The 21,070-nt window shown below is 40.6% G+C and overlaps 1 protein-coding gene across 6 annotated transcripts in view; it reads left to right on the top strand.

Annotated features, from left to right (window-relative positions):
• The first annotated feature begins 5,355 nt into the window (after nucleotides 1-5,355).
• The window catches only part of DMXL2 (Dmx like 2), a 171,298-nt gene continuing 155,583 nt past the window's right edge, over nucleotides 5,356-21,070 (top strand). For all 6 annotated transcript variants that reach the window (XM_068965082.1, XM_068965081.1, XM_068965079.1 and 3 more), the window contains exon 1: nucleotides 5,356-5,442. In XM_068965082.1, the coding sequence (XP_068821183.1) occupies nucleotides 5,356-5,442 (87 nt within the window). The remainder of the gene's footprint in view (nucleotides 5,443-21,070) is intronic.

Below are 21,070 nucleotides of genomic sequence, written 5' to 3'. Positions count from 1 at the left end.
GAAGCCATGGATATTAGCTAGACTTATTGTGGTGATCATTTACAATATGTATAAGTATCAAATCCTTATGTTGTGTACCTGAAACTAATATGTCAATTATACTTTAATAAAAAATCAAAACTTGTGGACATGAGAAGCCATAACTTACAGTTGTATTGAAATATTTTGTTAATGTTACAGAACTGATACTTTTTCTAATTTTTTTTTTTAAAAAGTAATTACCAGATTAGAATAAGAATCCCCACTTAATTTTCAGGTCCATGCAAAAGGTTGATGAACTAGGAAGAAATAACTATAGACAGTTAAAATGTAGTAAAACTGTCCTAGTGGGTGGGCTACTAAGGAAACTTGCCATATTAGTCTGGAATGAGTTTTGATTGATCAGATTGGACAACAAAAGGCTTGGCTGTGATTCTAGGAGACTTAACTAACCAGTTCCAACTTTAAGATGTTGCTTTGCTATCATGAAGTCATTTAAAGGATTCGTGAAGGAAGAGTGGAATAGGTGGATGCAGGCTTCAGATTTTCAGCTGATACCAAAAGGAAGAAGGAAGAGGTCTCCAATCTCACAACTGTGTGACTGAGCCAAAACCTCATGGGATGTTGTAAAACGAGAGCCAATAGTGAAATGGTTTAAATACTGTGACATTAAAAATGCTCTTGACAATCCAAGTAAAAGTTTTTGTTTGATAATGGTTTTGACTCTTTTCTTGGGAGGCGGGGGGCATACTGCACAACTTGTGGGATCTTAGTTCTCTGACCAGGGATTGAACCTGGGCCTTGGCAGTGAAAGCCATGAGTCCTAACCACTGGACTGCCAGGGAACTCCTTGACTCAGTTTCTAATGCAGTGAAAGTTGACGAGTAAGAGATTCATCTAAAATCCAGTAGCAGCAATGTTTTCAGGCTTTGGAAATGTTTCTTTAAGTTTTGAGGGTGAAGATTAAAAATCTTTATGGCACTTAGAAATTGTTTATTTCTTAGTACATAGCTATAATTCACTAAAACACTAGCTTCTATAACACATATTCATTTTCCCTGTTATTCAACATGTATTACTGTTTAGTAAAATATTTGCCTTGTGTATGAACATAATGTTGGGATTTCTTCAAACCTATTAATCTGCTTATATTTTGTTCCAGTTTTTACAGAAATGTTTGTCTAGACATATTACACCTTCTTCTAAAGGAATTTATTTAAATTTACTGTATTTAACTGCTTGCCTTATACCAATTCTTACTGCTACATACTATATATATAGGAATTATCCCAAATGTATTTGATACTGTGGCATGCTTTTTAGTTGCTAGTACCAAGATGCAGCACCAGTGTTTACCTTTATAGTACATCATGCATAGTACGGGGCTTTATTTTTTGTGTGTACATTTTGTTGTCTGTGTTATTTTCCCTTTTTTTTAAAAAAAAAATATGGCTTATTTCATGGGCTTCCCTAGTGGCTTAGTGGTAAAGAACCTGCCTGCAATTCAGGAAATGCAGATGTGATCCCTGGGTCAGGAAGATCCCCTAGAGAAGGAAATGACAACCCACTCCAGTATTCTTGCCTGGGAAATCCCAAGGACAGAGGAGCCTGGTCGGCCACAGTCCATGGGGCTGCAATAGTTGGACATGATTTAGAGAATAAACAACAAAAACAACACTTATTCATGGTTAGTAATATATGGTTAAACATACAGAACCTGTGATTTCCTGGAACCCAACATACTGTACATGGTACACTTTATTAACATGAGTATGTTATACTTCCACAAAACCATTGAAAATAATTTAAACACTTTTACACTCACACAAATAAATACATGAATACTGAAGTGAAGTGAAAGTCGCTCAGTTGTGTCCCACTGTTTGTGACCTCATGAACTATACAGTCCATGGAATTCTCAAGGCCAGAATACTGGTGTGAGTAGCCTTTCCCTTTTCCAGGGGATCTTAACAACCTAGGGATAGAACCCAGGTCTCCCTAATTGCAGGCAGGTTCTTTACCATCTGAGCCACAAGGAAAGCCCAAGAATACTGGAGTGGGTAGCCTAGCTCTTCAACAGTGAAACTTCCTGACCCAGGAATTGAACTTGGGTCTCCTGCATTGCAGGTGGATACTTTACCAACTGAGCTATCAGGGAAATCCCATGTATACTGACAAATACTTTTTTTTTCAATCACTATTAATACTTTATCTAGAATTATAGTAGGCATGACTGATCTTTGTATTTAAGTATTTTATTATTTTCTTTTCACTTCAAAGATCGATTGATATATTGATTTTTGGCTGTGTTGGATCTTTGTTACTGTGCAGGGGCTTTCTCTAGTTGGAGAAAGCAGGGATTACTCTCTCATTGTGGTGCACGGGCTTCTCATTGCAGTGGCTTCTCTTGTTGTGGAGCACAGTCTCTAAAGCTCTGACTCAGTAGTTGTGGCACAAGGGTTTAGTGGCTCTGAGGCATGTGGGATCTTCCTGGAGCAGGGATTGGATCTGTGTCCCTTGCATTGGCAGGTGGATTCTCAATTACTGGGCCACCGGGAAAGCCCCTGACAGGTAATTTTTTACCTCATAAATTTTTCAGGAAAAATTGGGTTATCTTACTCACTTTAAAATCTTGTATTTCAGCACAAATAGAGTACTACGACTCAGGCATCAAGAACATAGAGAAAATAAGATACTGAACCTGACTTGAAGTATCTACAACTCTAGTAGAAGAAACAGACACAAACCAAGACTGAGATTGGTATGTGATATGTGTGTTTCAAGAGGAAGAAGCCTCAAGGTGTTTGGAAGTAGACAAGAAAGGTTTTGAGTAACCGACTTTTAAGTTCTGGTTTGTCAGATCAACAAGGGGAAGGAGAAAGTAAAGAGCATGAACCCAGAAGCTTAAGAGAACCCAGTAAGCCCCAGACCCAGCAAATAGCTCTGTGGGGCTGGAGCATAGTGGGTGTGAGGGAACAGCCTGAGATAAAATAGATTAGGCAGAAGTTGTAGAAAGTGAAGCTTTTAAGCAGAGGAATTTTTCCCTTAAAAAGGTTTCTCAGGCTACAGAGCTGTGGACGGATTGGAGAGCACGGAGATGAAAGGCTGTCAAACCAGTTAGGAGGCTTTTAGAGTAATTACTTGAGAAATGATGAGGTAAAGGGCAGCAGGGATGATGAAGGGCATGAATTAGGGACCTGGAAAAGTGATCCTTGGATATGGACAAGAGAGAGAATGGGAGTGAAATTTGCTTGCAGTTTCTAGTTTGGATGACTGGGGGAACAGTTATGCCATTAATTGAAAACGAAAATAAAAAGGCCTTAGGTCACTGGGAATTATCTTTTGACTCATTTCACTAAACAGATTACCAACTCTGGCCAGGTTTTTGCCTGCAGTCTTCCCCAAACTTCTAATTATGCTCACAGTGATAACAAAGTCACCTTCCTAAAGAAGCAGAGGTTTATACATTTCTGCATTTGAAGCATTTGATGGACACCCCCATCCCCACCCCACGAGATTCCCAGGTGGTTCTGTGGTAAACAATCCGCCTGCCAGTGTAAGAGACAAGGTTCATCTCTGGGTGGGGAAGATCCTCTGGAGGAGGAAATGGCAACCCACTCCAGTATTCTTGCCGAGAAAATCCCATGGACAGAGGGGTCTGGCGGGTTACAGTCCATGGTCGCAGAGTATGACATGATTCGATTGAGCACGCACACATTCCTCGCCCCAACCCCCCACCCCCAGCCACACACATTGCAGGCAGATTGAAATCTAAAAATCTAAGCTTTTTAGTGGAACATTCAGGACTCCACATGTTCAGGCTGGCCCCAAGCTAACTTCTTGGAGGTATCCATCTCATGTTTACTACCTTTCCTTTTTCCCACCCTATATATCTTCAGACTTAAACGTTAATCTAATCTTTGTTCCTCTAACCTGCCGGCTGCTAGGTCGCTTCAGTCGTGTCTGATTCTTTCCGACCCTATGGACTGGAGCCCACCGGCTCCTCTGTCCATGGGATTCTTCTGGCTAAAATACTGGAGAGGGTTGCCATTTCCTCCTCCAGGGGATGTTTCCCACCCAGGGATCGAAACTTCATCTGTCTTCTCACATTGGCACATCCTGTCACTTTACACTTCTAAGCCTTAGCTCAGGTTATTTTCTCTATTTGAAGGCAGCGTTTATGTCAGCCTCTTCCTAACACCCATCTTTTTCCTCTTCTGTGGTGCATAGGCTTTTGTGTCTCAATCCTAACACTTTTGGCGTTCTGCTTGGTTTTATAGTTGTATCTTGCTCCCTTCTACCTCCTTGCCTCAGTGACTTAAATCACACACACAGTATAGGCTGAAAACCTTGTGATGGACAGTCTAAAAAAATCAGGGAATCCATGCCATCACGCATGAAAAAAGAGTGTAGAGGAGTCACTCATTCCAGGGGGCTCCTTTCGATGGTCTAGAACTTGTGACGAAAAGGGGGAACAAAATAATTTGCTGTTAGACGGCTTCTCTACACAGTTGCAAGATATTTTTACTGTTTACATCAAATAAAATATCTAATGCACTGTACTTTTAAAAAGCACGAAGGGATTTAGATTTACAGAAGTGGAATTTCCCGGTAACGGGTGTCCTCCTGAGGTCAACTGCCCTGACCGTCATGCAGTGTGCTTGGTGTTGGATTAAAGACTCAGAGAACGAAACACAAACCAGCGGTGCGTCTGCTAGAGGGATTGGGCCTTGGCCAGGAGCGGCCTCCACCCCGCCCCGCGGCCACCCCGGCGACCGCCCCCGGCGGCCGCAACCCGGAGGCTCCAAGGGAACTCCCGCAAGTCTGCGCGCGCAATCCCGGGACAGGGGTCCGCGAGGCGCGCGCTATTGTCCTGGAAACCTCTGCGCGCGCACGCGCACAAGCGGGGCGTGAGGAGAAGGACCCTGCTGAGGGCTTGGCAGCGGGAGGAGGGGTTTACCCTTCCCCTCGTCCCGCGCTGCCCAGAGGGTGGACGCGCGCGCCGCCCACCTCCCTCGGGAGGAGCGTCTCTTCCAGCACGCGCCCGGCTCGCGTTCTTCCTCACCCCTTACCCCTCCCCCTCCCGCACACTTGCTCTCCTCCCGCATTTGTGCGCCGGTGCAGCCGGCGGTGGGAGCATCCGGGCATTTCCGTAGCCGAGCGGCGATCCGGGCGGCGGCGGCGGCGGCCGAGGAGCTCCTATGGCCGGGACGACGTCGGGGGGAGACGAAGGGGGGACGAGGCCTTAAGCCAGAGCCGCAGCGGGGTGGGTCCTGAGAGAGGCGGAGCGGGAAGCTTTCTCGCGCCCGGAGGAGGGCCGGGAGCAGGGCTCTTTGCGCTCCTCGCGCGTCCGCCTCACCAGCCGGGTCTCCGGAGATGCATCTGCATCAGGTCCTCACCGGAGCTGTCAACCCTGGAGACAACTGCTACTCCGTGGGCAGCGTCGAGGATGTCCCTTTCACGGTGAGCCTGAGGTCCGGGAGTCTGAGGTGAAGAGGCCGCGGGCTCGACGCGGGGGCCGAAAACACCTTGTCCCGAGCCCACGCCTCCTCGGTAGGCTGCGAAGTGTTGGGGGGCCCCGCCCGCGTCCTCTTTGCACCGCAGCTTAGGGGGGCGGGCCGTGGGACTGGGAGTCCTGCGACTGCTGAAGGAAATTACCCGTCTGGGGGAAGGTTTAGGAATCCACCGTACTGTCCGTCCTCAGCAAGCGGGCCCCTGGGGTGACTGGACTAGAAGGTTCCTCGCCTAGGATGGTCCCCGCGTCTGGGTGGAGGAAGATGAAACCACTGAAAGCCCAGAGCGTCCGTTTCGCACCTGCTCTTGGAGGCGCAGAGACTCGGTCTGTCTCGGCGCGTGGAGGCGATGCTCCACCTGGCTTCCCCTGCCCGCGGGGTTAGGGCAGCGAGGAGCCGCTGGAGCCGGTGGCTTTAAGCCCGACCCTCTGCCTCCTGATATGCAGAATCTTAATTCCCACACGAAAATGAAAAATTCATTCTCTGCCCCCGAGAAATTTAGAATGGAATAATTAGAGTGACAGAGGCCTGGGGAGCTGTTCTTTATCACGAGATCACGGTTTGGTAACCTCCCTAGATAATATTTTAATCCGTTTGCGAGGTTGGCTGGTTTGTTTATAAGATAAGGCAATGTGCAAATTTTGTGACAGTGTTTTTGTTTGTGAGGTTAAAGTGTATGTAAACAGTAATGTGTTAGATAGAACCTCTTAAAAATCTGGGTGAAACAGACATGTTTCTCAAGGAGCATGGCTAAATTAGTCCCTTTGAGAATGGGATGTTGTTAGTATAGCCAATTCAAACCAAGCCCTGGAGCTTCTTTTGCTCGTAGGGAGACTCCCATGGATTAATATGAGTTTTTTGTCCTCTTCAGAAAATTCGTCCTCTTCAGAACAAAATGTAGACGATGAGACCTCGACTAAATACACATTGTTATTAATAACCATTCTGCTTGGTAAAATTGGAAATAGTATAATGATGTGCTTTTAAGAAAAGGGAAACACTTTGTCTGCTTTCCAGAAGCATGTTTTTAAAGCTGCAGAAATAAGAAAAGCTCCCACAAAACTGCAGAATCATTATGTAGCACAGTGCATTCTGGAGCAGAAATTATCTATCATTGTGATGCATTAGAGATAACCCCATAATATTGCTTTTTGGGCACTCTAATTGTAAATGTAATCAACTTGGCTTTGTATCAGTTTAGAATGAACCATTAGAAAATATAATTTGCCTGACTGTATTGTTATACCTATCCTTGTCAATGTTGTCATCTGTGTTTTGTGTACTGGTAACCTAAAAGATCCATATGGTGTTGAACTTGGGCTTTAAGTGTGTAGACAGTTTGGGGGATGTAGAAGATATTTCCTTCTCCCCTAGTTTTGTAGCTGGAGGGGAAGTTCACCAGGGTTAGAAGAGGAGGCTTTCTCCATCAAGAAACCAATTTGGAATCTTGGTTTATGGGGTATCTCTATACTATTATGGTGGTGGTAGTTTTTAGTTTCTATCTAGAATAGAGCGGTGTCTTATTGTGAGGCTGGTATATAGGGCTAAACAGGTTCAGGTGCAGTCAGGAAAAGCCAGTTAATGCTGCGCAGGTGTGGTTATGCTATAGGCTGCCCATGACCAGGTCCTTGGAAATCATTTTCAAATCTTTTTACTCCTCCCTCATTAGTCTGTTACCAAGTCTAGCTGACTCTCTGCAGTGGCTAGCAGATTTACCCCCTTTCATGTCCTTAGCTTATTGTAGAACCTTATTTGTATTACTTAATATTAAGGATTTCAGAACTGGATTTCCTGACATCACTGATCACTTCAGTTCATCCTCCACACAACTGGTGTATAATAATCTTCAGATACCATTTTACCCTATTATTCTTGGCTCAATAATACTTAGTTGTTCCTGATAGCTGTATTGTGAAATTTAAACTTGTCAGGTATTCTTCTGCTGTCTTTGACTTTATATTTGAGTGTATACACTTTATCTTGGCCCCTCTGCTACAGACATACTAATCTTCTTACTCCAGCCTACATTTTTATGTTGCAACTAGAGAATCCTTTTTGTTTTCCCGAATAATGACTCACAGTTTACCTGGTTTAGGATGGCTGCCTGTGACACTGGTCGTTTGGAATTTATACTCTTGTTGTATACCATCTCAGTTTAATATCTTGGTTTTGAATGCACTGATCCAGCTATAATTTTGCCTTGAACTAGAAATGACCTTTTGGGCTCTGTGAAGAACAGAGTTGCTTGAAAAAAATGAGAACAAACTGTTTTCAAGTACTTAGGAATCAGCTACCAGTTATTTCAATGCCAGTGCTAGTACAGGGAAAAATGAAATTAAAAAAACCCCTCCTTTATGTTAGTATGCCATTTGACTTGTACAGGAATCAGATGAAACAGCTCCAGTTCTGAGTCAGGTGACTAAAAAGGGGACCAGCCAGGGCTGTAATGGAAGTCTTGTGACTTCTCATCTGGTGGGCTTTTTTTCTGTATATGCCTCTTTCCTGTCAGAGTGCTTGCTCTGAAGGGTGTGTTTGTGTGAAAGGCCTAGACGTGGCCAGTATAGAAGGAAAGACCGTCTTGGAGCTAGCCAGGAGTAATCTGAGGACCTTTGCAAACTTGGGCAGATCAATTATATCAGAGTCTACACACAAAGTTTTTGAAAAAGAGTTGTAAAAGAATTTTGATGTGTTCATGACATTGTAATTGAAAAGCAGCCATCTATACGAATTGCACTGTGTGTGGCTGTGTTGTCAGGGCATGGTCTCTGCTCTGCTGACATGTGGTGCAGTTGGTAGTGGACCGTCCCAGTGATGGGTGTACTTTTAGTGCTGGCATCTGGGCTGTGATGCTTTTCACTTGTGTTTTGACAGTTTTTTTTTAAAAACACTCCATTGTAATTTTATAAATACACTTACATGAATGCCGCCTTTAAATCGTTCTTTTCTCTTCAATATAAGTTCTGAGTTCTGGAAATATTGTTATCTTGCAATAAGTCAAGTCCCAGGTAGTTCAGGGTTGATCTTCTACCATGTATGAGCTTTGTTGTACTTTTATTATGCCATCAAGACATTTCCAACCACCTTCTTATAGTTAGGTAGGTAGGTGGATGTTTAAGGCTTAATGCAGCAGATAGTGTAAATTTCTCCTTATTTATGTTATTACTCTCTGAAAATAGTCTTTAGTTTTTTAATTGTACTTTTCTGTAAGTCTAATCAAGGCTATGGTTTTTCTAGTAGTCATGTATGGATGTGAGAGTTGGACTATAAAGAAAGCTGAGCACAGAAGAATTGATGCTTTTGAAGTGTGGTGTTAGAGAAGACTCTTGGACTGCACAGAGATCCAACCAGTCAATCTTAAAGGAAATCAGTCCTGAATATTCACTGGAAGGACTGATGTTGAAGCTGAAACTTCAAAACTTTGGCCACCTGATGTGAAGAGCTGACTCATTTGAAAAGACCCTGATGCTGGGAAAGGTTGAAGGCGGGAGGAGAAGGGGACGACATGGTTGGATGGCATTACCGACTCAATGGACATGAGTTTGAGTAAACTCTGGGAGTTGGTGATGGACAGAGAGGCCTGGTGTGCTGCAGTCCATGGGGTCGCAAAGAGTCGAACACAACTGAATGACTGAACTGAAGCATTAGAATATTAATTAAAACAATGATGGTGTATGATGATTAATATTAAAATATTTTTTCACTTAAGGAGTATAGTCTATATTTTCAGACATATAGACGGTGTTGATGTTATTTACTCCATTCTGATATGAATTCAACACACTGAAAAATATTAACAAAAATTAGCCATTTCTAGCCTCAGGGAACTTACACTGGCAGAGATTAAAATGATGTACATAATTACAATATAAGGCAGATGAAAGCGATCACATGTAGTTGGGAAGATAAAATATTTTCTGGAAGATTGATACTTAGAAAAACAGAGAGTGGTATTAGGTGTTTCTGGATGGCAAGAACAACAAATGCAGTGCACGGGACATGGGTTCAATCCCTGGCCCAGAAAGATCCCACATGCTGCGTGTAACTAAGTCCATGTGCCACAACTACTAAGCCCATGCACCTAGAACCCACGGGCCAAGCTGCTGAGTCCATGCTCACAACAGCTAGAGAAAGCATGTGGGCAGCAACAAAGACCCAGAGCAGCGAAGTCAAGGAGTGGCACAATATAAAGGATGTACTTGTTTAGTTGCTCAGTTGTGTCTGACTCTCTTGCAACACCATGGACTGTAGCCCGCCAGGCTCCTTTGCCCCTGGGATTTCCCAGGCAAGAATTCTGAAGTGGGTTGCCATTTCCTCAAGGAGATCTTTCCCAACCCAGGGATTGAACCCGTGTCTCCTGCTTTGGCAGGCGGATTCTTTACCACTGAACCACCTGGGAAGCCCAAAGGATGCATTGTTGGGTGACTATTCTTTCACAAAAGTGGTTAAAATACAAACACAGGACTTAAACAAAACAAGACTTCTTTATTAGATGGCGAATTCAGTTAGAATTTTGAGAAATAGGATTTGCAAACATTACCTGGGGCTTTTTAAATTTCTTTGCTGCTCTGGGTCTTTGTTGCTGCCTGCCTGCATTCTCTAGTTGTGGTGAGCATGGGCTTCTTTTCTAGAGTGTGAGGGCTTCAGTAGTTTAGGCTCATGGGTTCTAGGTGCATGAGCTCAGTAGATGTGGCACTTGGCTTAGTTGCCCCACAGCATGTGTGATCTTCCTGGGTCAGGGGTTGAACCCATGTCCTATGCATTGGCAGGCAGATTCTTAACCACTGGACCACCAGGGAAGTCCTTTACCTATAGCTTTTTAGGAAAATGTATTTTCTGACATTCTTGACTTTTATCATTGTTTTTTTTCTAGTCATGAATGAAAAAACCCTTTATTTAAAAGTTAGAAGATAATATTATATGATTTTTTTGACATTTAGATATATTTTAATTCTACTGTAGCATAATAGTATTCTAGTCCTAGAATTACAACACCACCAAACTTTGAAAATAATCAGCTTGTTTATACAGTTAACAGATATTTGTTGAGCACTTGGATGTGTGTGGCTCTGTGGAGATTTAAGAAAACAGAACAGAACATAGTCCTGATTTCAGGGAGTTTATTAAAAAGTGTAAGAACCTGGTAATCTACTAGGGGAATTAAGACATATACTTCACCACAGCAGACCAGCTGTGTGGTATTGTGAGGTATTTAAATTCTTGTGGGAATTCAGAGGAAAAAGAGATCACTTTTGGCAGGGGAAACTGGGGAGTTGGACAGAAAAACTTCTGCTATACTGACTGGTTATCAACAGGTATTAAGGACTTTGCCTATGCTGAGAATAAAGGGAAAGACAAGTCAAGAATTTAGAGTGGACTTGTTTTCCAAGAGAAATTGGCCCATTTATTCTGGGAGAGTAGCTTCTTGTGTGTTTAAATTGATACATTTTAGAGTTTGTAGCCTTTAGGTGAATAGGAGGTTCTGTAAATTTTTACTTATGTCCCTGTGTAGATTGTTAATTAGCCTGCATTGTAGAGAAGACTCTTGGCAGCTACCCTGAAACTCTGGTACAGCCCCAACTAGTGCCTCCCTAGAAATGGGAGGTCAGACTACTCAGGCCAACTAGTCATTGGACCCTTGGTTAAATCGCTGAAACTTTTTTAGGTTTATCATCTGTAGAATGAAGCTCTTAAATTAGGTTCACTTTAAGTATTCAGACCTTGGATGGCATTATATGGACCTCTCTAGAGTTTGCCAAGGGGCAAAGAGAAAATGGAACCAGAAACATAAAGTAACTGTGGTGAGGTTGTGGGTCTGGAGTCTGTGTACACTGCCCGTCCACTTGTATGTATATACGAGACTGTTGGTCACACTTCACAGTCAGGGAACCTGGACCTCCATTCTGGCTCAGAGATTAAGCCATACAGAGCCTTTGTGAGGTAGTGGGTCTTCTCTGGGCTCACAGTTGAGAAGGAGGCTCTTGTTTTTGATTGTATTCTCAGTATCTGGTCCTTGGTACTGTCAGAGTGCAGTATGGAGTGGGAGATGGGGCCAGGGTGATGGTGTTTAGGGTCTCTATCCTGCTAGATAGATTTACTCCTTTACTTTCTGTTCTTAGCTTTTTGGGTATTTAAAAGATGACTTTAGAAATTATCTTAAAAGATGATATAAATGAACTTATTTACAAAACAGGAATAGATTCATATAAAAAACAAACTTGGTTATCAAAGGGGATAGTAGAGGTGAGGGAGGAAAATGAGTTTTGGTTAACAAATGCACATTACTATATATAAAATAGCTGAACTACAAGGGCCTACTGTATAACACAGGGAACTATACTCAACATCTTAGAATAACCTACAAGGGAAAAGAATCTGAAAAGGAATGCATACATGTGTATACCTGCATCATGTTGCTGTACATTTGAAAGTAACATAGCATTGTAAATATGTAAATACTTCAATAAAAATTTTTTAATATCTTTTTGAACTTGGATCTTGAGACACTTAGAACAAATCAGTTTCAATATTTAATCATCAAAAAGAGTATAGCATGTTGGGTTACAACCTCAAAGGCGCAGTGGAAAAACAAGTCATGCCTGACCAATTTAATTTCCTTCTGTGATAGAATACAAAGCAGTGTTTAAAAGGGGATACTAATAGAGAATATCGGTAATTCAGATTCAGTAAGGGTCTTCTAACTTGTGGCTTATTTTTTAAACAAATTTGGAAACCAGATATTTTAATATTGTGAGAAGTTTCAGGGTTTTCAGTCTTTTTGAGTTTGTAGAATCCTTTTTCATTGCATTTTTGCTCTGTAATGCTAATTCATGATATATTAGGACCTGTTATTGAGGAAGCAGGTGCAGGCTACACAGGTGGTGTGGCTGTAGCTCACGAAACCCTGGCACTTGGTATATAACACAGGAAACCAATCGACTGTGCTTTTATTCTCAATCTTTCCCATGTTATGATTGCTGAGGGCTCCTTTAATGCTCCCCTTTCCCTCCATCCTAAACACAAAAAAGATATGGTTGGCTTACATCTTTTTGATGGAGAAGTCACTCAGTATAAAGGGGTCACTGGATAGAACAAGGCTCCTTTAAACATTGTACATGATATTTTGGTGTGGTGATTTGAAAAGCATAATGACATCCTCTTAGATTATCATGTTCCTTTAGGGATATTCCTTTTAAAATTGGACCCTTTCAGGAATAATAATTTAATTCATACTAAGTCGTTTTCTTTTGTGGTTTTAGAAGAAACCTAGGAAGCCAGAGACTATTTGGGCATTATGCAGTGGGGCATAGAGAGACTCCCCCTGCACCAAAAAATAAAAGTTTTGGCTCAGTCTGAATTCAGAGACACAGATAGCTTATATGGTAGCTACAGTTCAATTTAAGGCTGATATTTTTCCAGGAGTAATGACTTTGGTTTTGTGATAAGCCAGCAGCCTCCTCATGTTTTCCCTGGCCTTGACTATGTCTCTACTTCAGCGGATCTAATCAGAAGGAGATAATCAAATTATTATCATGTACTCTAACCATAGCATCTTTTATATGGATAAATTGTCAGTGTTTCCAGCAAAGGCCAGTTCCTCTATTGGTACCGATGATCTTAAATTGGAAGTGATTGTACCCCACGTAAGGCATTTGGCAGTATCTGGAGATGGGTTGTTGATAAGGTTGTGGGGGAAGAACTAGCATCTAGTGGGAAGATGCCAGAGATCCTGATCAGTATCCCATGATATCCATGACAGCCCCCCACCCATGAAGAATTAGCCTGAATTGTCAATGCTGCTGCCATTATGAGAAACCCTGGTTAATATCCTAGGTCCCATCTCCTCTTATCTACTCAAGGGTATTGCTTTAGCAGTTTTTCTTTTTGATGTCCTGTAAAATTGCTTTTTATTCTTCTTTGAAATAGTTTCTTCATTTTCCTCTCCTGGTTTTCTTTTACTTCCCTTAAGTACTTCTCAGCCTGATTCCAGATTGCTGTAACTAGCTGTTTCTTTGATATCTCCCTCTTGAGTGTAATAGCTATCTGATAATATTCTCCTCCTTCAGCCTTCTCTAAATCAGTAAATGACTACCTTATCTTTTTCCCTCCCCCAGTTCCCTTGGAATCTTTTCTTTCATTTCCACCCCAGACCTAATGTTGGCAATTTCTGTTGGCTATTCTTCAGAATGCATCCAGAATCTGCCCACTTATCACCTGTGCTGCTCCCACCCTGGTCCAGGACACCATCATCTTTTTCCACAATTAGGGCAATAGGTTCTTAATGGGTCTCCCTGCCTGGTCTGCCTTTAGTCTTATCCTTCTTCAGTTTATTTTCAGCATAATAGTTGGAATGATCCTGCTGCTGCTGCTGCTAAGTCGCTTAAGTCGTGTCTGACTCTATGCGATCCCATAGACCGCAGCCCACCAGGCTCCTCCGTCCCTGGGATTCTCCAGGCAAGAACACTGGAGTGGGTTGCCATTTCCTTCTCCAATGCATGAAAGTGAAAAGTGAAAGTCAAGTCGCTCAGTCGTATCCGACTGTTAGCGACCCCATGGACTGCAGCTTACCAGGCTCCTCCACCCATGGGATTTTCCAGGCAAGAGTACTGGAGTGGGGTGCCATTGCCTTCTCCTGTATAAATCAGATCTTGTTGGTTTCTTGTTCAAAATTTTCAAATGACTTTTTTTTTTTTTTTTCAGAGAAAAGACCCAAGTGCCTTCAATGCCCTTTATTACTATTTCTTTAAGCACCTAGAACAAAAACTTGTTGGGGTGTAAAAAAGTACCCAATGAATTAATAGATGAAAAAGGACACCTTAGTATAATATGAAACATTCCTAGGTAAACACCGCCACTTTTATAAGATTATTTTATAATACTTTTGATATAGGTCAATGGCAGTTAGGCTGTATTTGTATAAATGAGTTATAGGGTGGGCGCAGGGAACGCTCAGAGAATACAGTCCAGGTATAAAGCTTTATTGGTCTGGTTTAATCTGTTTGTGTGCTCAGTTGTGTCTGACTCTGTGACACTATGTACTGCAGCCTGCCATGGTCCTCTGTTTGTGGGATTTTCTAGGCAAGAATAGTGGAGTGGGTTGCCATTCCCTACTCTAGGGGATCTTCCCAACCCAGGGATCAAACACGCATCTCTTGTATCTCCTGCATTGGCAGGCAGATTTTTTACCCCTGAGCCACCTGGGAAGCTCTTGGTTTAACCTAAGGATGCATCTTAAAGTATTAAGAGGAATTGACAGATTTTGTGCCCGTTAAGCAGTTCTAAATTTTTCACAATTGTGTTTTTAAAAGACTTTAATACCTAAAAAATTAGAAATTAACCTAATACCTGGACTGTAGGGATTCTGTATTTTAAGTTACAGGTTTTTAAAAATAGCTGAGGTGGGGTGGGGCCTGAAATTGAAAATCGAGGAGTCCAACAAAGACTTGATTGAGGTAGTTGCCCCACGTGGTGGTAAACTGAACTCAGCTAAAGCAGTATTCCTGATTAGAAACAAGATTTTCTTTAAAAAGTAATTTTAAGAATGTTGGGAATTCCCTGGCGGTCCAGTGGTTAGAACTCCATACTTTCACCTGGTTGGGGAAAGCCTTGGGGCACTGCCAAAAAAAGAAAAAAGAATGTGCTAATAAATACATTCATGGAACATTTAAACATGGCTATCATTTTATGCTGAAAATATTTTATATAATCAAAAGCCCAGGTTGGCCATTAAAACCAAAAGCAAACAAAAATCATTAAGAACTCGATTTTTTATTTTAATATTATTAATATGGTATCTAGTGTTAAAAACTCAACAGTGCAAACAATGATGAAATATAGTAAGTGGAAAGGAGAGTTTCCTTTTCCCAGTAGAATTTTGTTTAGCCTAACTTCCTGGTTATCTTTGATTGAAAAAATATTTGAGTGCTTAAGCATTGTACATACCCTCTAAGGCAAACCAGCTATTAAAAATGCACTGTTGTATACTGTTGGTGTGTATTGTTATAAGCTGTAAACTAGTAAAATTGCTAAAGTAGTTGAATAGTACCTCTTCTTTCTGGCAATATTTAATAGTGCCCGTTGTATGTGGTTGACATAGAAACAATTCTTTTGAAATGAAAGGATTAATATTCATCTTGTATGTTAAAGTGGTATATGAAATGAAACGCTTTACAATTTAGATCTAGTATAGGAATTTTCAGTCTCAGAATTAAAGAATTTAGTCAAAGCCACACAGCAAAACCGGTGGTAGGATTAAGACTGGAACCAGTAAGCAGATGGGATCTAATTAAACTTAAAAGCTGTTGCATAGCAAAGGAAATCATTAACAAAGGGAAAAGACATCCTGTGTAATGGAAAATATTTTCAAATGATGTGACTGACAAAGGGTTAATGTCCAAAATATATAGGTTAAAGAAAATCAAAAACAACCCAATAAAAAAATGAGCAGAAGACCTGAGCAGACGTTTTTTGTTTTTCCCAAAGAAGACATACCTTCCAGAGAAGGCTAACAGGCACATAATAATCGATGCTGAACATTTTTTTTTTATCAGAGAACTGCAAATTAGAACAGCAGTGAAGTATCATCTCACACCTATCAGAATGGCTGTCATCAAAAAGTCTACAAATAATGAATGTTGGAGAGGATGTAGAAAAAAAGAAACCCTTGTACATTCTTGGTGGAAATGTAATGATGGTGTGGGTACTATGGAAAACAGTCTGGAAGTTCTTCAGAAAACTAAAAGTATCGTATCGTTCCATGCCTGAGTATATATCCAGAAAAAATGAAAATACTACATTGAAAAGACAGTTTCACCCTGATGTTTGTTTATATTATAGCTGGGATATGGAAGCAACCTAAATGTCTATCAATAGACAAATGGATAAAGAAGACGTGGTGTATGTGTGTTTGTATTTATATACACATGTATACATACACAATAAAATAGTATTCAGCCATAAAAAAGAATGAAATTCCACCATTTGCAGCAGTGTGGATGAACCTATGAATATTATGCTTAGGGTTGTTGATGTTTAGTTGCTAGTTGTGTTCCATTCTTTTGTGATGCCCTGGGCTATAGCCTGCCAGTCTCCTCTGTTTACAGGATTTCCCAGGCAAGAATACTGGAATGGGTTGCCATTTCCTTCTCCAGGGGATTTTTCCTGACCCAGAGATGGAACCTATGTCTCCTGCTTGGCAGGTGGATTCTTTACCACTGAGCCACCTGGGAAGCCCCATGTTTAGTGAAGTGAGTCAGGTAAAGACAAACACTTCATGATGTTACTTACCTGTGGAATCTAAAAAATAATATAAACAAATGATACTCAAAAATGAAAACAGAAGTGGACTCAGGTATAGAAAATTAACTAGTGGTTACCAAAGGGGAGAGGTAAGGGGGGAGGGGCAAATTAGGAAAAGGGGATTGGGCTACCCAAAAAGTTTCTTTGGGTTGTCCCATAACCCAAACGAACTTTTTGGGCAACCCAATAGAATAGGTAAGCCTCAGGGATATATTGTAAAGCACAGGGAATTATAGCTATCTATCTTATAATAATTTTTAATGTATAATCTACAATAATATTTTTGTATTTGCTGAAGAGACTCTTCTCCATTATGTATTCTTGCCTCCTTTGGTGATGATTAATTGATAGTAGGTGTGTCAGTTTATTTCTGGGCTCTCTATTTTGTTTCATTGATGTATATGGCTGTTTCTGTGCCAGTACCACAGTGTTTGATTACTGTAGCTTTATAAGTCTGGGAGGATTCAAATTATGTTTCTTCTTGATTCAGTTTTGGCAGGCTATATGTTTCTAGAAACTTGTCCATTTCTTCTTGGTTGTACATTTTTTTTTTGGCATTTAGCTGTTAATATTTTCTTATGATATTTTGTATTTCTGTGATTTTGGTTGGTGTTTCTCCTCTTTCATTTTTTATTTTGTTTATTTGGCTCCTCTCTCTTTTCTTCTTGGTAAGCCTGGCCAGAGGTCTATTTTTGTTTATCTTTTCAGAAAATCAGATCTTGGTATTATTGACTTTTTAAAAATCTCTTTTATTTATTTCCTCTCTGATTTTTATTATTTCCTCCCTTCTATTGGTGTTAGGTTTTGTGTTTCATTCTTGAAAGACATTTTTGCTAGGTTGAGGATGGCAATATTTTCTTTTAAGCATTTTGAAGATGTTACTCCTTTGTCTCCTGGCCTCCACTGTTTGTGTTGAGAAGTTAGCTGCCAGCTTGTTGCTCCTTTGGAAGTTGTATTTTTGCTTTTTTTCCCTCTAACTGCTTCTAAGATTTTTCTTGTCTTTCTGGAGTTTAACTGTGTTGAAAGTGTGACTTTTTTTTTCTTTCTTTTTTTAAAAATCTTCTTTGGGACTTTTGAGATTTTTGAACCTATGAGTTGATGTGTTTCATCAAATCTGGAAATTTTTCAGCTAATAGCTCATTGCATATTGTCTCTGCCCCATTGCCCTCATGAGACTAATATATTAAACATATATTAGACCTTTAGTTCTATGTCTAAAACTATCTCTACTGTATTTTGATTGTTTTCAGAAATCAGTTTTTTCTAAATCCATTTGCTAGTCCTATCTTAAGTAATATCTAATTTGCTCTATTGTACTTACTGCACTGGTTAGTCCTAGATTTTGTTTTCTGTATGTGCATTATAGGATTGAAAAAAATGTTCCTTTTTTGCTCAATGTTTTTATCATGAAGACATCTTGAATATCGTCAATTTTTTTTCATTGATATGGTCATGTGATGTTTTCTTTAAGCTGTCAGTGTGATAAGTTACATTGTGATATTTTGCAAATTGAATTAGCCTTGTATTGCTGATATAAATCCCACTTGGTTATGGTGTGTATTATCTTTTTTATATAGGACTGGATTTGATTTGCTAATATTCTGTTGAGTGTTTTTGTGTCTGTGTTCATTCTTGACCCATTGTCTTTTCCCCTCATATTGTTTTTGTTTAGTTTTGGTATCATTGTAATGCTGGTTATGTAAAATGAGTTTGTAAGTGTTTCTTCCTTTTCTATTTTCTACCAGGGATCAGGCAGAATTGATATCGTTCTGTAAGTACTTTAACAGGTAAAGAACTATTAAGGTAATTAATTCATCTTGGGTGTATTTTTGTAGTTTCTCATTTTGGAAGAATTAGTCTTTTTCTTCTATTTCACTGTTAGATTTATGTGTGTAGAGTTGTTTAGTAGTAGTGAAAGTCACTCAGTTGTGTCCGACTCTTGTGTCCCCATGGACTGCAGCCTGCAAGGTTCCTCTGTCCATGGGATTCTCCAGACAAGAATACTGGAGTGGGTTGCCATTTCCTTCTCCAGTAGGGTTGTTTACAGTATCTTATCTTTTTAATGTTTGCAATATTAGTACTGATATTCTTTCTTTTATTCTTGATATTTGTAACTTGTGTCTTCTCCTTTTCTGTGTATACTTCTAGAGGTTTATAAGTTTAATTGAACTTTTTCAAAGAACTGTATTTAAAAAAATAGTTTATTTTAAATTGAAGGATAATTGCTTTACAATATTGTGTTGATTTCTGTCATACATCAGCATGAATCACCATCAGTTCAGTTCAGTCGCTCAATCGTGTCCAACTCTTTGCGACCCCATGAATCGCAGCATGCCAGGGCTCCCTGTCCATCACCATCTCCCGGAGTTCACTCAGACTCATGTCTATCGAGTCAGTGATGCCATCCAGCCATCTCATGCTCTGTCATCCCCTTCTCCTGCCCCCAATCCCTCCCAGCATCAGAGTCTTTTCCAATGAGTCAACTCTTCGCATGAGGTGGCCAAAGTACTGGAGTTTCAGCTTCAGCATCATTCCTTCCAAAGAAATCCCAGGGCTCATCTCCTTCAGAATGGACTGGTTGGATCTCCTTGCAGTCCAAGGGACTCTCAAGAGTCTTCTCCAACCCCACAGTTCAAATGCATCAATTCTTCGGCGCTCAGCCTGAATCAACATAGGTATACATTTGTCCCCTCCTCCTCGAATCTCCCTCCCTCTTCCTACCCCATCCCCCTGGGTTGTCAGAGAGCCTCATCTGAGTTCCCTGAATCATACAGCGAGTTCCCGTTGACCATCTGTTTTCCATACGGTAGTGTATGTGTTTCCGTGCTGTCCTCGCCATTTGTCCCCCTGGCTCTGTGTCCACAAGTCTGTTCCCTATGTCTGCATCTCCATTGCTGCCCTGCAAATAAGTTCATCAGTACTGTCTTTCTAGATTACATAGACTCAAATGCATTCATTTTTATGGCTGAGTAATATTCCATTGTATGTATATACCAGAGCTTCTTTTTCCAGTCAGTCATCTGTTGATGGACATCTGGGTTGCTTCCATGTCCTGGCTATTGTATATAGTGCTGCAGTGAACATTGGGGAATGTGTGTCTTTTTCAGTTATGGTTTTCTTAGGGTATATGCCCGGTAGTGGGATTGTTGGGTCATATGGTAGTGTTACTCCTAGTTTTTTAAGACATCTACATAATGTTCTGTTCTCTATAACGTTTGTAGTGACTGTATCAATATACATTCCCACCAACAGTGTAAGAGGTTTCCCCTTTCTCCACACCCTCTCCAGCATTTATTGTTTGTAGCTTTTTTTTCTCTTTCTTTTTTTGATAATGGCCATTCTGACTGGGTGTGAGGTGATAGCTCATTGTAGTTTTGATTTGCAGTTCTCTAATAATGAGCGAGGTTGAGCATCTTTTCATGTGTTTATTAGCCATCTGTATGTCTTCTTTGGAGAAATGTCTGTTTAGGTCTTTTGCCTACTTTTGGATTTGATTGTTTTTCTGGTATTAAGTTGTAAGAGCTGCTTGTATATTTTGGCAATTAATCCTTTGTCAGTTGTTTCATTTGCTTTTATTTTCTGCTATTCTGAGGGTTCTCTGTTCACCTTGTTTATAATTTCCTTTGCTGTGCAAAAGCTTTTAAGTTTAATTAGGTTCCACTTGTTTATTTTTGATTTTATTTCATTACACTAGGAGGTGGGTCATAGAGGATCTTGCTGTGATTTATGTCATGGAGTGTTCTGCCTATATTTTCCTCTAAGACTTTTATGTAATTTTTGTCTTACATTTAGGTCTTTAATCCATTTTGACTTTATCTTTGTGTATTGTGTTAGGAAGTGTTTTAATTTCATTCTTTTACACATAGCTGTCCAGTTTTCCCAGCATTTCTTATTGAAGAGACTGTCTTCTTCCCATTGTATATCCTTGCCTCCTTTGTCAAACATAAGGTGCCCATAGGTGTGTGGGTTTCTTGCTTGGCTTTATATCTTGTATCATTGGTCTATATTTCTGTTTTCATACTAGTACCATACTGTCTTGATGACTGTAGCTTTGTAGTATAGTCTGAAGTCAGGAAGGTTGATTCCTCCAGCTCCATTCTTCTTTCTCAAGATTGCTTTGACTATATGGGGTCTTTTGTATTTTGTATTTCCATACAAGTTGTGAAATTTTTGCTTCTAGTTCTGTGAAAAGTGACACTGGTAATTTGATAGGGATTGCATTGAATCTGTAGATTGCATTTGGTAGTATAGCCATTATCACAATATTGATTCTTCCAACCCAG

The sequence above is a fragment of the Capricornis sumatraensis genome, chromosome 2 (assembly GCF_032405125.1).
Source record: "Capricornis sumatraensis isolate serow.1 chromosome 2, serow.2, whole genome shotgun sequence".
In the NCBI taxonomy this organism is placed as follows: domain Eukaryota; kingdom Metazoa; phylum Chordata; class Mammalia; order Artiodactyla; family Bovidae; genus Capricornis; species Capricornis sumatraensis.
This window is presented reverse-complemented; position numbering and strand designations above follow the sequence as displayed.